General features: G+C 45.3%; 3 protein-coding genes and 1 non-coding gene across 6 annotated transcripts; all 4 read left to right on the forward strand.

Moving 5' to 3' along the window:
• Positions 1–36: 36 nt before the first annotated feature.
• On the forward strand, positions 37–8,131 carry LOC9634060 (nuclear pore complex protein NUP205). The gene is made up of 43 exons (XM_024671055.1): positions 37–221; positions 285–380; positions 434–508; positions 567–671; positions 732–842; positions 893–1,052; positions 1,102–1,187; positions 1,234–1,356; positions 1,400–1,618; positions 1,670–1,759; positions 1,815–1,964; positions 2,015–2,131; positions 2,177–2,383; positions 2,434–2,535; positions 2,585–2,850; positions 2,899–3,018; positions 3,078–3,189; positions 3,235–3,432; positions 3,486–3,806; positions 3,860–3,972; positions 4,017–4,098; positions 4,156–4,242; positions 4,313–4,387; positions 4,441–4,623; positions 4,677–4,769; positions 4,821–4,934; positions 4,985–5,155; positions 5,203–5,258; positions 5,313–5,385; positions 5,471–5,664; positions 5,717–5,846; positions 5,899–5,976; positions 6,026–6,190; positions 6,247–6,420; positions 6,473–6,598; positions 6,648–6,791; positions 6,838–6,987; positions 7,040–7,150; positions 7,206–7,343; positions 7,392–7,480; positions 7,538–7,657; positions 7,706–7,817; positions 7,873–8,131. Exons 1-43 carry the CDS (start codon positions 87–89, stop codon positions 7,951–7,953), a joined length of 5,652 nt encoding a protein of 1,883 aa, XP_024526823.1. The 5' UTR covers positions 37–86; the 3' UTR covers positions 7,954–8,131.
• A 38-nt stretch (positions 8,132–8,169) lies between these two features.
• On the forward strand, positions 8,170–8,250 carry TRNAS-AGA. The gene has a single exon. It is a non-coding gene; the product is annotated as a tRNA-Ser (tRNA).
• Positions 8,251–8,331: 81 nt separating this feature from the next.
• Positions 8,332–11,949, forward strand: LOC9652529 (oxysterol-binding protein-related protein 1B). 3 transcript variants are annotated; one of them, XM_024671059.1, is made up of 11 exons: positions 8,332–8,924; positions 8,989–9,348; positions 9,421–9,517; positions 9,573–9,997; positions 10,050–10,205; positions 10,259–10,426; positions 10,484–10,624; positions 10,695–10,925; positions 10,980–11,093; positions 11,148–11,308; positions 11,372–11,949. In XM_024671059.1, exons 1-10 carry the CDS (start codon positions 8,490–8,492, stop codon positions 11,304–11,306), a joined length of 2,286 nt encoding a protein of 761 aa, XP_024526827.1. In that variant the 5' UTR covers positions 8,332–8,489; the 3' UTR covers positions 11,307–11,308; positions 11,372–11,949. The 3 variants fall into 3 exon arrangements, with proteins under 3 accessions (XP_024526827.1, XP_024526825.1, XP_024526826.1); XM_024671057.1 differs by having other exon boundaries at positions 10,977–11,308; XM_024671058.1 differs by having other exon boundaries at positions 10,980–11,308.
• A 277-nt stretch (positions 11,950–12,226) lies between these two features.
• On the forward strand, positions 12,227–14,320 carry LOC9652530 (protein DETOXIFICATION 44, chloroplastic). The gene is made up of 11 exons (XM_024671546.1): positions 12,227–12,335; positions 12,403–12,761; positions 12,820–12,955; positions 13,008–13,104; positions 13,189–13,289; positions 13,346–13,509; positions 13,589–13,660; positions 13,724–13,840; positions 13,909–14,004; positions 14,075–14,196; positions 14,254–14,320. Exons 1-11 carry the CDS (start codon positions 12,227–12,229, stop codon positions 14,318–14,320), a joined length of 1,440 nt encoding a protein of 479 aa, XP_024527314.1.
• Positions 14,321–14,785: the final 465 nt, after the last annotated feature.

Genomic DNA, 14,785 nt, shown 5'->3' on the forward strand with positions numbered 1-14,785 from the left:
AACCGTCCAATTGATATAGTAGCCAAAGCTCCTGGTTTTCGAAGCTCTCTTTCCCTCACTATGTTCTAGGGATTACTTTCGACGCAATGGTTTCTTACAGGCGCCTCCAATCCACAGTGGAGGTGGTGCTGGCGGGATCGCCATCGCCACAGCAGCGCACGGAGCTCTTCCATATGCTGCATTTGTGCCGCCCAGAGTTCGAATCGTTCCTCCTCTATCCGGTAAGCTAGGTCACCGTAGAGATTCTTCCGCAAAGCCCTAAACCCCGAGGAAATGTGCGTCAGGAGCCCAAGGCAGCCGATCGAACAGAGGTTTTATCGAAAGAAGTGAAGCTGCCGGACGCGCCGCCCACCGTGCTCGACGATCAGGATGTTCAAATTGTATGCTAGGAGTTTTCCTTCTTAGCTTTTAACGTTCTTTGCTTTGATCGCAGGCTTTGAAACTCAGTGACGACTATCATTTGAATGAGATCGATTGCGTGAGTCTTCTCGTCGCTGCTCATCAAGAGGTGAAAAACGACCTTAAGTTTGTGCAGGTCTCACGTACGTAATTTTTGTTTTGCGCAGTGGAATCTCTTAGGACGTGAGCCTCTCGAGGGCCTCCGACTATCAGCAGGGTTGTGGTTCACGGAAAGAAGAGCGCTAATCAACTCCTTGCAGCTTATTCTGAGAGTAAAGTTTGCGGCTTTGTTTATGTTTGTTTTCTTATGAGTTCTTTTCTTGCCAGAACAGGCCGTTGTGCTTGACGAAGAGCTTGATCCAGACTTGGTCGTTGATCTTCGACAATACATCGAGAGTTTGATTGACGCTGGACTACGCAAGCGACTTGTGACACTTATCAAGGTACCCTTGCGTCACTTGTATCGCATCGGGGACTATATGCCACTTAACAGGAACTTGGTCGCGAAGATCCGTCTGGCTTAGGCGGGCCAGGGGTTGAGCCTTATGTTATGGATGCCAGGGGAGCTCTTGTACTACGTCATGACGTCGCACTTAGAGAACGGCTTAGCATATGCCAGTGTTTGGTCTTTTCATGCCTTATTGTTCGGATCAGTAAGTTTCTGAGGTCTTTGTTGCTGTAGTTTATTTTCTCTTCTTGTAGATTCGCAAGAAGCAAAAGACATCTATGGTCTTGTTAAGGACTGTTCGGGAGATCCATTTTCGTCACAATCCGTCGTCAAGCTTCAGGTGTCTTCCTATGCGTGCTGATCACTTACAATATCCCCTGTCGCAGATAGCGTACACAGTGATGTTTACCCTTGCAATCTCGTTAATATCGGATGCTCTCGGTGGTGGTCACGAGATGGGATCTGTGCTTTCGCCAGATGCTGTATTTCGCCGTGAGTTCCATAATCAGGTACCAGTTCTGCAAGATAGTTTCTCTCCTGATTTTTCTTCAGGTTATGGAGGTGGGGCTTGAGAGCACAACGAAAGGTTTTACAGATGTCATTAGACTAGTATGGGGGGTCTTCCTTATGTCTAACGTTGACACGAGCGGTATTTCAATCAACGAATCACAATCTGATATAACAAATGCTCGAGCATGTCTTGATCACGCTTGCGAGCAGAACGTTTTTAAATTCCTCGTTGAGAAAATTTTAAAAGCTGCCGCCTTCGAGGTAACGGTTATTTACATTTTTGCGAGGCTGGTTATTTATATGGCATGGCAGAATGATGATCCAGATCTTGTGTTCATGTACAATGCTTATTTGCACAAACTTTTCATAATATTTTTGTCCAATCCAATCGGCAGAGAGAAGGTACGTTAAATGTTCTTCAACACTTCTAGGATTTACTTTTTGACGTCCTCAATAGATCAAAGATTTGAAGAATGTCGCCATGTTTTCTGATCCATATCCGACCGAGGAGCCAATGGAGGATGATTTGATAACACGCCGTCAAGCTATGCAAACACAAGCTGATCCTTTTATATCTTTGCTCGAGCTTATATCAGAAGTCTACCAGGTGATTTTCCATTGTTCTTACGTTCTCTTACGGAATTTGTTGTTTATCAGAGAGAACCAGCACTTGTTTCTGATAATGAAGTTCTTTGGAACTTCATAAGATTCATAAGCGAAGACCATTCAAGCTACCTTACATTAGTTGCTTTTCTCAAGATGCTGGTTGGATTGGTAAGCCCAAAAAATCACGACTGTGTTTTCATAAAACCTTTACAGGCTTGCAGTGAGGAAGGGGCTAGACAAGTGTACCAGATGCTACAGAACAAGACTTTCCGTACTGTTAGTTGGCAGACGCTTTTTAATTCGCTCAATGTCTATGAGGAGCACTTCAGACATTGCATTCAAACAAGCGGTTCTTTGCTCCCTCCTTTTCAGGAGGGAGATGCCAAAGCTCTTGACGCCTATTTGCAAGTTTTGAAAAAGGTACTTCGCTAGTTTGCTGGTGATATTGACGTATGATCATTCTTTTCAAGGTCTTGGAGGCTGGTAGCGAGGTGGAAAGGGCACTCTGGTTCCCGGATATTGAACCGCTTTTTAAGCTTCTCCCATTTGAAAATGTTCCACCGTATTTGAAGGTCGCGTTTTCCAGTGTTGTCATGCGGAACTAATACTGGATTTGCACAGGGATCTTTGCGAAATGCAATCTCTGCCTTTGTTCCGTTATCTCCAGTTATAAGAGACAGAGTATGGAGCTTACTGGATGCTTATGATCTTCCTCTGTCAGCTGCCACTACATTGGGAGGAGCCAATGTGCAACAAGTTTACGACATGACGTTTGAACTGAATGAAGTGGAGGCAAGGCAAGAAGAATATCCCTCTACAATTTCATATTTGAACCTGCTGAATGTTCTGATGGCAAATGACCCCGACAAGTCTCACAAGGGTCAAAAGTAAGACTGAAATTTCGTTTATTTCTTTCTTTTAAGTGTTTTTCTCAGATTCGCTGGCATATTCAAGTTTGTCCGAGATCAGGTGTTCGGTCCGTATGCTCAAAGGGCCTATGCTGATCCCACATATAAATGGCAGATGGTGGTTGCATCCCTTAGGCACTTCCAAATGTATGTTTTGTAATTTGTTTTTTTCCTAGAGTTCTTTGTTGACAGCATTGTATTCATAGGATGCTGACGCTATATGATGTGTCCGAGGGGGATCTTCAAAATTCCTTGGAAGGATCTGAGCAGAGCTTTGGCGGAGCAAAGCTGTATCTTCCACCAATTGAAATAATGAAGGTACGTATGGTATTTTTTATGATGTTTTAAGCGAAACGTTTTCAGGATTTGATGGGCGGAAAATCTATCTTCCGAAGTCTCATGAGCATTGTTATGCTTGGAGCTGATTTTGTACTGGAGGAACGCATTAGCAAAAACTATGGTCCATCTCTTGAGGAAGCGGTGCAGCTTTGTTTGGAGCTTTTAGTTATTGCCTTTCAGAAAGATATTTTTTATGCCGACCACTGGCGACCGATTTATCAGGTACAACTCTTTTTGTTTCGTAGCGTTTCAACTTTCGTATGCTTATTTTGTAGACTATCGATGCTATATTGTCGCATGACAGCCGCCAAATCATAACCTTGATCCAGTACATCCATTATGAATCGCTATCAACTATCCAACATCTGTCGATCAAGATCATGGATGTCTTTAGGTGCGATTGTTTTACACCATCGAATTGCGCTAAAAGAGTTTTATTGGACAGTTCTCGATTGCCACACATAGTTTCTTTAATTGTCGATGCCAATGCCGCAACAAATCTTGTTGAGGACTATGCAGCCTGTTTAGAAGCCCGCAGTCATGAACTTCAGACTTCTGACTGTGTTAAAGAAGATTCGGGCTCTCTTATTTTGCGGGTATGGAAGCTTCTTCTTTCTTTTCTTTATATAACATCATTGTGTATACACAGCTGCTTTTGTCAAACTTGAATCGACCTTCTCCAAATCTAGCTCATTTGTTACTCACGTTTGACATAGATCAACCTGTTGAACGGACAATCCTTCAACCAAAACGCGTATACAGGTGCGTCTTGTTTTTCAAATTTCTACTCTGAACTATCATATCAGCTGCATGCGAGTTATATTGGAGCTTCTGGAATCACGCGCGAGGCCAGATGCAAACTCCTCGTTGCACGAGCTGGGATTTCAGGCAAGATGAAATACATTGTCCTTTTGACGTGCTCTTACCTATTGTTAAGTTCTACAGCTGGTGTATGAGCTCTGTGTCGATGAATTTACAAGTGGCCCGATGCTTGACCTTATGCGAACGGAGAAATACGATTTCTTTTCTTGCGTACGTCCTCGTTTAATTTCCCGCTAACAAGTTCTTGCATCTTCGGCCTTATGACTCGTCATTTTTGCAGCATTTGGACTCTGCTTGTGAGCCACTTCCTAAGCGAGAGACAAACCATTCTTTACGTATTAGCAGTTTGCAGCAGGTATGCATAGCCTAGCTCGCGACGTCTAGATGTACTTCATTTGTTTTCTGCAGAGAGCATGGCTTTTTAAGCTATTGGCACTGGATTTGCATGTCAGTGACATGGATGTTTTGTCACATCGTCGGAGTTGTCGTCGCCTTGTGGGGAAGCTTTTTATGGACGAAAGCGTGGATCCTCTGCCTGTGACAAATGCCGTGCCGGCGTTGCTTACTAACTATGGCCTTCAAAAAATGAAGGTTCGTTACAATCTGTTAATTGCTCGTTTTGTAACTATGAGTACGTCTATCAGGTTCTGGAGCTCCTTGATATCTTGCAGTTTTCTTTGGCAGAGCCTCCAACCGAAATTCCACAGTGCATAGAAGACTTTAAAGAAGATTTGAAGGTCTGTAATTCTGTGAAGCTCCTGGAGAGTGTTGATAAAACATTATGTCAGGTTGAAGAGATTCTGAACAATCCAGCATTGGTCGACGATGGTGGCATCTATACGCTTTCAGAACGTGGCGACAGAATAATCGATCTGACTGCTTTCAGGGACAAGCTTTGGCAGGTTAGTAACGTTCTCGAGAGATTGGACCTTGGACCGATAAGCGTTAACAGGCGTGCAAGAGGCTAGAAATGCAATATAACATTTTGGCAAATGAGCGACGCCAAGTGGCAGTACGTGACGCCGTGCAGCAGCTACTTAGGTGGGCATGGAAGCGCAACAAGTTTTTGGAAGAACAAGCTGCACAGTTACACATGCTTGTGGGATGGACCCAACTAGTAGAGGTAAGCACGTTGGGACCTTAAACGTTTGCTTAATTCTTGTATTTCAGGTGACATTCTCCAGACGATTTGAGTTCTTAGGGAACCGCATTCAAGTGATCTATGAGTAAGATACTACATTTGGTTGCAACTGGAGTTCTAATGCATTGATTTTTAATAGCACACTGGAAGCGGTTTTGGACGCAAGTTGTTCTTCAGACTGTTCTTTGAGCATGGCTTATGTCTTGAGCCAGGTAAGGAAAATTGTATTATTATTATTTATTTATTTTCTTTTCTCTTTTTATTTTCGCACCTGAGAGTCAAGAATTTTTGTTTCAGGTTGTGCTGACATCAATGGCAAAACTTCAAGATCATGGTATATTTGCGCCTGGTGAAGAAGATTACAATGATGACGCTACATATGGAGATGTTTTGACAACGGTCCGTTTACCCAATACCGCGTGCCAGACCATCCTCTCGAAACTCCTTACCGGTGTATTGCGACCTGAGTCATCTGAAGCTTTAAGACGAAGGTACGATGCTTATTGGAATAAAATCTTGACCACTCTAGCTGGATGCTTTCAGGCAATTTGCATCTTTGTTAAGCTATTTTCATTATTGCCAAGGCATGGTAAATTCGGAACTTTCGGTTTCCATGATGCGGGGACTTTTGATGGAGGGGCAAGACGGCGTTGAGGACACAGAATTCGAAAAGGTAAGCAGTGAAGCTACCCTTCATGAATGCTTACGTACGTTTTAAGTTGCAGCTAGAAGGGGATCAGGCCGAACTTGCTCAAATGAACTTTAATATGCTTAGGCAGGAGGCTACTGCCCTGCTTGACTTGGTAAAACTATTAGCTATGTTTTTTTTTTTAAATGTAACAATTTCTTCAGGTTGTAAAAGATGCATTACATGGAAGTGAAACGGGAAAGGCAATTGCGTTTTATGTTCTAGAGGCACTTGTGGCGGTTGATCGTAATCAGCTGTTCTTTGGACATTTGCAAAGCAGGGGTTTATTGAACAGCTGCTTCACTGATATTAGTACAAATTCTTATCAGGTGAAAGAAGTCATTACAATGTTTTCTCGCTGTTTAGTAACTTCTCGAACATACAGGCTTTAATTCTACCTTCTCGTGACATGATCCGACGTCTATATACTCTTGAGGCTGAATTGGCATTACTTTTAAGAGTGTGTTTTCACAACAAGAAACGAGGCGCGCAAGCATTGTTTGCCATGGGTGCCATCCAACATCTGTCATCCTGTAAAGCTATTGATGTCCAGCTGACGGTAAACTGAATTTAAGAGCGTATCTCAAAATGTGGTTTGTTCTGTGAAATAGGACGATGCGAGGAAGGAGCATATGGGAATTGGACTGCCATCACAACATGACAGGCAGCATCAGATTGTCATACCCGTTCTGAGGTTGATTTTATGTTTTACGACGCTAATTGACACAGGAAGAAAAGTAAGGTGTCAATTGCTTACTGGCGCTGATTCTACGTCTTATTGAACAGGACCGCGATGAAGTAGCTCTTGAAGTTCTAGAGTTTGTTAAACTTCATCATGGTTTGTTCGACCGTATCTTGCGAGACGATGGGACGAAAATGTATCTGGCAGACCTCGAAGAACTCCATTTGGCGACTGCAATTTTATCGAAGGTATATCATAATAATTAGATGCTTCAAATTTTCTTTCCGATTATAGGTGTGGCCATTCGAGGGCTCTGAGGACTTTGGCTTCAAACAAGGCCTGTTCAATTTGGCATACATATATTTCGCGCAGGATAATCAATCACGTAGTGGATTCATTCAGTTTTCTAAAAGCCAACGTCAAAATATGGGGGTACCTGCTGAGGTAAGATTAGTTTCCTAGCGATTGCAAGTGATTGTGTATTTCGCTGTCGCAGGACTCAAAGAAAATAGAGCTTCTTGTGACGCGCCTTCGTGGCAATCTGGTTTCCTACATTCACACATTAGTCAGCAAGCAGGGAATGAGACTAAACATCTCTGGAACAGACGTATGAGATTTTTGCTACGAGAAACTGGTTAGTTACTAACAAGCTGCATTTTCAGAGTTCTGAGGTGGTTATGCGACACTACACCTTGGGACTTCAAAGGCAACCCAGCCTCAAGCTTGTCTCAAGTCTTTTGGAACAGGCGGCTTTAGATCTCGAATCTTCTGCGGAAGAGAAAATGCTTATCGTGGCTAAGGTTCGGCGTTGAACAGTTTTGAAGCATCCAACCTGTTTGTTCTTGCAGCTTCCTGATATTAACGAGCTTACAAGGCAGGAAGTCGATGACATCGCAAAGTCTAAGCAAGGGTCCGAAATGGAAAGCATGCGAAAGAGGTCCTATCCTATTAGAGCGTTTTCGTTGCTTTGTTACTTATCACGATTTGGTTGCAGAAGGTACTTGGCAATGGTGGAGATGTGTACAGATGCCAGCATCCGCGATACTCAAATCGCTTGCCTTGTTCTCGTCGTGGAGCAAGCTTTGGAAATCCTCTACCTCCATGTCGAAGCGATGTAAGTTCATCAAACTAAAACACCCATAACTTATGGTTTGCTTTACAGACAAGAAGCTGCTCAAGGAGCCCAGGATTCAACGCAGGCACACAAAGGGGAGCTAGATGCTCTTGGGCAGAAGCTACTCCCAACGTTTGAGAAGCTGGAGTCCATCAAAGAGGTAAGCAATAGAGCTCCCATCCTCGATCTAGAGACATGCTTTTTTTTTCATTCAGGACAAGGTAGGACGAGGAGTGAAGCACATCCACAGGCTCATTTACTCTCTAAAGTCCCAAACTCGGCGGTACTTCGATTGAATGTACAATTAGGATGATCAAAAAAGGGGAGCTGAATCTCTCCAGACAGATTATGGTGTAGAGTTTGCAAGGCGATTGCCTCACGGAATACTTTCATGCGCGTCCACGGCGAGCTCGTTAAAGCCGCCAATTTTCAAATTAATCTTACTTTATAAGTGCGTGCTCACGCTTCCCATTTTATCTTTTACATCATATAGATCTTACTTTAACAGCTAAGTGGACGTGCCAGAGTGGTTATCGGGCATGACTAGAAATCATGTGGGCTTGCCCGCGCAGGTTCGAATCCTGCCGTCCACGAAACCTAATTTTGTTTGAAAATCTTTGAATATGACACGTCTCAGCTTTTCCCACCATCACCGGAGCTTAGGGTTAGGGCTTTTCAATTGGCGATGGCGCAATCTTCGCATCGCTTTTGTAGCCGGCATGGCATCGGCGTGGAATTCGGCTCTAATCAATCCGGCGCCAAGGTATGCCGATCCAATCTGTGAAATGGCGGAGATCGTCTCGCGCGTCCTCGTCCTCCTTGCTGCGCTTTGATGGCCGCGGCGTCCTCTTCCAAGCCTAGCAAGGCCACTGGCTCCAAGGTGCCGTCTTTCACCGCCAGGAATCCAGCAGCCCCAGCGGCATTTCCAGATGCCGGGGATTTGCTCGCCAAATCGCCAACCGCGAAAACGAGGAAGAAGAGCCACTCTGGCGATGTCTGCGCGTCTTCAGCCCCGGCGCTAGCCGGTGTTCTTCACAAGTGGGTGAATTATGGAAAGGGATGGAGGCCCAGATGGTTTGAGCTCGAGGACGGCATTCTTTTCTACTACAAGATCCATGGACCCGATAAGATTTGCGTGCAGAACGAGCAGATCAAGGCTTCCAAGATCATTGGAGATGAGTCGCGGAAGCTCTTGAAGAAGCCAAAGTTCTGTTCCCAAGGCGAGGAGAGGCAGCATCGAAGAACATTTGGAGAGGTACATTTAAAGGTACTTTTGTTTTCTTTCTTTTTTCTTTTTTTGTAAGTCACCATAAGGTTTTCTTCTCTGATAGGTGTGCTCTCTCCGAGAGAGCAAGTCAGATGATAGGAAGTTTTACATCTATACGGGAACAAAAACTTTGCATCTCCGTGCGGAGTCGAAGGAGGACAGGACGGCATGGATGGATGCGTTAAGAACTTCCAAGGACCTTTTCCCGAAAGACATGAGCAGTTTAAGCTATCCTCCGCCGGCAGACAACATTAAAATTTCGACAGGCGCGCTCAATGAGCACCTTGTCAAGCTGGGAGTCCCCGAGCAAGGGATAAAAGAATGCGAGAAGATTATGATGTCCGAGTTTACAAAAATCCAACACCAACTGAGAGTAATGCAACAAAAGAGGCTGTTCTTGATCGAAAAGATTAGACTTCTCGAGGTATGTTTTTTCAGTGTTTTTTCAGTTCAGGGTGATTCTACATTGTGGTGACAATGTCATCGATGTTGTCAGGCTGATAAGCTAGAGCTGGAGACTACAGTTGTAGACGAGATGCAGAACAATGCGTCTGCGGGAGCAGGGAACGTAGTGGGAGCGTTGAAAGACCACGGTATTAAGACTCATTCATGTACGTGAAAACGTGATTCTGGCCCGTTTTCTTGCAGTTTTACGCCTTTTAGGTGCCGATGAATCAGAATCTGATGAAGACATACGGCAGGAAGTCGTGGAAGCGGAGTCAGATGACGAGGATTTCTTTGACACCAGGGAGTCTCTCTCGGAGGCATACCTTGAGAGCGCCGTGTTTAACACAACTGTGGAGCTGATTGAGAACGAGGATGTTTCAAGCAACGGGCCTTCTGGCGAGGATGTTGTATATCCTTCTGTTAAAAGGCGCACCAGGCTACCGGAACCAAAGGAAGTTGAAAACTGTGTCAGCCTTTGGTCCATGATCAGAGACAACATTGGGAAGGACCTGAGTCGAATTTGCTTGCCAGTTTATTTCAACGAGCCACTATCGTCCTTGCAAAAATGCTTTGAAGATTTGGAGTACTCTCAACTGCTTGATCGCGCCAGAGAATATGGACAAAATGTAACGGAAATACGATTACCAAGACTGACGCAACTCAGTGTTTTGTCTACAGGGAAACAGGCTAATGAGAATATTGTACGTGGCAGCTTTCGCAGTTTCTGGCTACGCTTCTACAGAAGGCCGACACTGCAAGCCATTTAATCCATTGCTCGGAGAAACGTATGAAGCAGATTTTCCGGACAAAGGCGTACGCTTTATAGCTGAGAAGGTAAGCATGAACTTCTTTTCACTCTTCGAAACTAACATTGCTGGTCATTGCAGGTAAGCCATCATCCAATGGTCATTGCTTGTCACTGTCAAGGCCGAGGGTGGGAACTCTGGGGAGACAGTACGCTCAAAAGCAAGTTTTGGGGTAGATCAATTCAACTTGATCCTGTTGGAGTACTCACACTTCAATTTGATGATGGCGAGACATTCCAATGGAGCAAGGTACAGTGAAGCCAATATACCACGTACAGCTATGACAAACTCCGTGGGTTCTCACAGGTGACGTCCTCTATAAACAATATAATTCTCGGCAAACTTTATGTCGATCACTATGGTACAATGCGTATTCAGGGTAATCGAGGTCTTTCTTGTAAGCTCAAATTCAAAGAGCAGTCTATGATAGATAGAAATCCGCATCAGGTTCGTTTTCCTTTTTAATCCTGCGTTCTATAGAGTTAACGTATCGGTACTTTCACGTCCTGTTTCGTAGGTTCAAGGGTACGTCCACAACGAAGGCGGTGATAAACTGGCTAGTCTTATCGGCAAGTGGGATGAGAGTATGTACTACGTGCTTGGGGATCCTGTGTCTAATGCTCGAGGCTACGACCCGATGGATACGGCCACACTACTGTGGCAAAAGAATCCTCCGGCAGAGTTCCCAACGCGATACAATCTCACCGCCTTTGCCATAACATTGAACGAAATCACCCCTGATCTCAAGGTTCGTCGATCTGCTACCCCAAGACTTTCGTGCCAATTTACGGTTGTCTAGCAGGAGAAGCTCCCACCAACAGACTCGCGTTTGAGACCGGACCAAAGATACTTGGAGAACGGGGAATACGACCTGGCAAACGCAGAGAAGCAGCGGCTGGAACAGAAACAACGCCAGGTTTGCCTGTGCTGCTCTCAAGCTGCCAGTTTCAAACCTTCTCATCCTTCACAGGCGAGAAAGTTGCAAGAGACGGGGTGGACGCCAAGGTGGTTCAAGAGAGGCAGTGATCAAGGCACTTACCGGTTCGTGAAAACGTACTGGGAAGCTCGCAAGCTTGGCCAGTGGCAGGGTTGTCCAGATATCTTCGGCCCGGACCTGGCATCGGACTGAGCGTAAGCTGCCACTTCGTTTTATATTTGTGAGCTTACACAACTCGTACTCTCTCTTTGGATCAGGCTCCATTCTTTTTTTCTTTTCACTTCTTCCGGCAAACTGTATCGACTTGAGAGATGCCGCTCGCTTCGTCGGCGTCGAGCGCTTGCCTGAGCCTGCGAATTGCGCTGGTGTCGCGAATTCCACTGGAGCGAGCGAGGTAAGCGACGAAGTCCTCGTCACTGGCTGGTTGGAGGGTCGTTGCTGTGCTGCTCCAGGGATGGGCATCGTCGGACAAGAGCTTTGATTGTCCCACTCCGGCGGCCCCTTGCAAGAGGTTCCAGCACTCGATGTAGCAGTGGAGGAGGAGCATCTGGCCGGCCTGGTGGTGCTCCTGCTGCTGGCTATGGAACGCTGAGAAGCTGCGTTTCTTGAGGGGAGCTCTTCTCTGTGCCTCCTCCATCTCTCTCTCTCTCTCTCTCTCTCTCCCTCCCTCTTCTCTCCCTTTGCTTGGAGAAAAAGTTTTGAGAAGATCATGGATCTTTCTTTTTTCCTGGTTGTGGACACCAATTCGACAGATGGTGAGATGATAGAAAAAGTGGGGACACCTTTTTACAAGTGGCACCATTATTCGTGTTTTACTACAGGTTAAACTTTTGTTTACCTCTTACCTTTTACCACAAAACTATCTTTACTGAAACTTCCGGATAAAAGGAGACAGTATTTTTGCAGTATAATTTTTAGTCCATTTGCGAATCTTTGGAACCTAGCGGTCGCGTTTGTATTTCCCTCGTTTCCCGCCCTAGATGCCGCGGGCGCGATGATGCGCCGCGATGGTAATCCGTCGCGCTTGGATTGACGGAGCTAACACGATTTCTCATCGCTGGACCCCTTGATATAGCGAGAGGATTTTGGAGTGGATCGATCGACTCCGGGGAATGGTTGGACTGCTATGGGAGATCGCAGCAATAGCATTGCCCGCGGCCTTTGCTCTAGCCGCAGATCCTCTATCCTCGCTTGTGGACACGATGTTTATCGGGAGAATTGGTAAGATTTCCTTTAATCCTTTTGGTTCTTTCCTTTTAACTTTTTCTTGTGAATCTCTCCTTGACAGGATCGGTGGAGCTTGCGGCAGTGGGCGTCTCCATTTCTCTCTTCAACCTCGTCTCCAAAGTTTTCAACATACCACTGCTCACCATAACCACGTCCTTTGTAGCCGAGGACAAGGCCAGCTCTCTGGAAAGCTCCTTCAGCGAGGAGAAGCAAGCTAGCGTTGCTAAAGGTATGACTTCTTTCTCTCTTGCCAATTATGCGAAAGAAGAACTCGCAGATGAAGATCCCCCACAGCAACCACGGGTACAACTTCCTGCGGTATCGTCGTCGCTCGCTCTGGGTCTGATCCTCGGACTAGCAGAGGCAGCTCTGCTCGCCGGTGGATCGTCGCAGGTTTTGAAACTCATGGGAGTTCCTCCGGTAGACCAAGCGTTTTTCCACCTTTTTGATCACCAGACTAACGCATGGAATCTTGCAGCATTCGGACATGTTTGTTCCAGCAAAGCAGTATCTCTTGTTGCGCTCCATCGCCTCACCAGCCATCGTTGTGTCCTTGGCAATTCAGGGAAGCTTTCGTGGTTTCAAAGACACCAAGACGCCGCTATATGCCACAGGCAAGATCAAAGTCGTTGAAAACCAATTGTTTGCTTAAACTGTTCTTGGCAGTGCTGGGAAACGTTGTTCACATTGCCTTGGACCCAGTGCTGATGTTTACACTCCGGCTCAAAGTCTATGGAGCGGCAGCAGCGACCGTGATATCCGAGTAAGAATAATACATTGTTTTCTTTGTGTTTTTAATGGTTGCTTGCAACTGTGGATTAAACATGCTCTGTCTGTACCTGTGCAGCTATCTCATCCTCCTCGTACTCCTCTACAAGCTTAATCAGTCTGTCGTGTTGTTTCCCTTACGCTTGCGATGGTCGTTTTTCGGGAGGTTTTTTCGATCCGGTAAGCGAGTCAAAAACTTTGGTTCAAATAGGCTCTGAAAGCTATTGCTCTGACAGGAGGTTTGCTGCTTCTTCGCACCATTGGAACGCTCTTGACGATGACTTTTGCCACATCGCTGGCTGCTCGGCTGGGAGCTAATCCAATGGCAGCGCATCAAATTTGCGTCCAGATCTGGTTAGCCGCCTCACTGCTCTCTGATTCTCTAGCTCTTGCGGGACAGGTTGCCAGAACTCTTTTTTTTCTAAAAAGCTTTGGATGTTTTTCTAAGCCATTGTCACGTTTTCATTCTTTTTCGCCAGGCCATCGTTGCCGAGGGATTGGCAAATGCCGAGTACGACAAGGTCAAACTGGCAGCGTATCGTGTTCTTCAGGTGCTCTTTCTAAACGTTTTCTCTGCTTTGGCTTTGGCCGTAATTTTTCTATTTGGTTTGCAGATAGGATTCGGATTTGGAGTCCTTGTGTGCCTGCTGCTCTTTCTTGTCTCACAGTGGCTGTTAAGAATGTTCACGCGCGACACCGAAGTTCTTGAGATCGTGAACATCGTTTTGCCGGTCTGTAAAGCTTTGAACCTAAGAACTTTTTCTTTTTTTCGTTTTCTTACTAACCAAGACCTTGGCAGTTTGTGATTGCGACACAGCCCATCAACTCGCTGGCGTTTGTGGTTGACGGTCTATATTTCGGAGGATCCGACTTTGCCTTCTCTGCCTACTCAACAGTAAGATCATGTGCTCTATCCAAATTTCAAACTTCCAGTGGCCCTGTAAACTAATCTCGCGTCTTGATAGATATGCATTGGAGCTGCGTCGCTTGTTCCTCTCTTTCTGGGATCTCTCTGGTGGGGGCTGCCGGGCATATGGATTGGCCTCTCCTTTTTTATGTGCCTCCGCCTCGTCACCGGGCTGCTAAGGTTGAATTCGAGCGTAGATTTACTCGCGCGTTGTCTAAAGCTGGTATGATTTTCCAGGCTTGGAACAGCAAGTGGACCGTGGAGATTCCTCAAAGGCGACTACAAAATGGTCTTGCCGGTGTAACCAAATTTTTCTGTACACAAACCAACAAAATTCTCAAGCGTTGCTGTACACAATTGTACACAAACCAACAAAATTCGCACTGTATATAATTTTGACTTTTGTATTCGGGTAGTTTAGATTTCAATCTCACACAAACATTAAACATTTTGACACTCTTTTGTTGGGACTTTAGCCTCATTGCTGTTATGTTTTTGCATCAATCCCACTTGTCTCTGAAACTCATTGTATTGCATGCATGTAGAAGTAGGGTCCTTGCTCCGCACTTGGGCTCTATAAACACTTCATATATTGTCACTCTAACCAGTTTCAGTAAAGAATCTTTACTCTTGTTAAATAGACAATTTATGAAATGAAATGTTAGTCATATCTCTATTGTGGTATTGTTAACCTTTAGTTGATTTAGCTCTTGTAATGTTCTACCTGAGCTGAGGAACTGTCCTGTGTTTATAGTTATGTTTACCACTG

This window comes from Selaginella moellendorffii, unplaced genomic scaffold (assembly GCF_000143415.4).
Source record: "Selaginella moellendorffii unplaced genomic scaffold, v1.0 SELMOscaffold_7, whole genome shotgun sequence".
NCBI classification, from domain to species: Eukaryota; Viridiplantae; Streptophyta; class Lycopodiopsida; order Selaginellales; family Selaginellaceae; genus Selaginella; species Selaginella moellendorffii.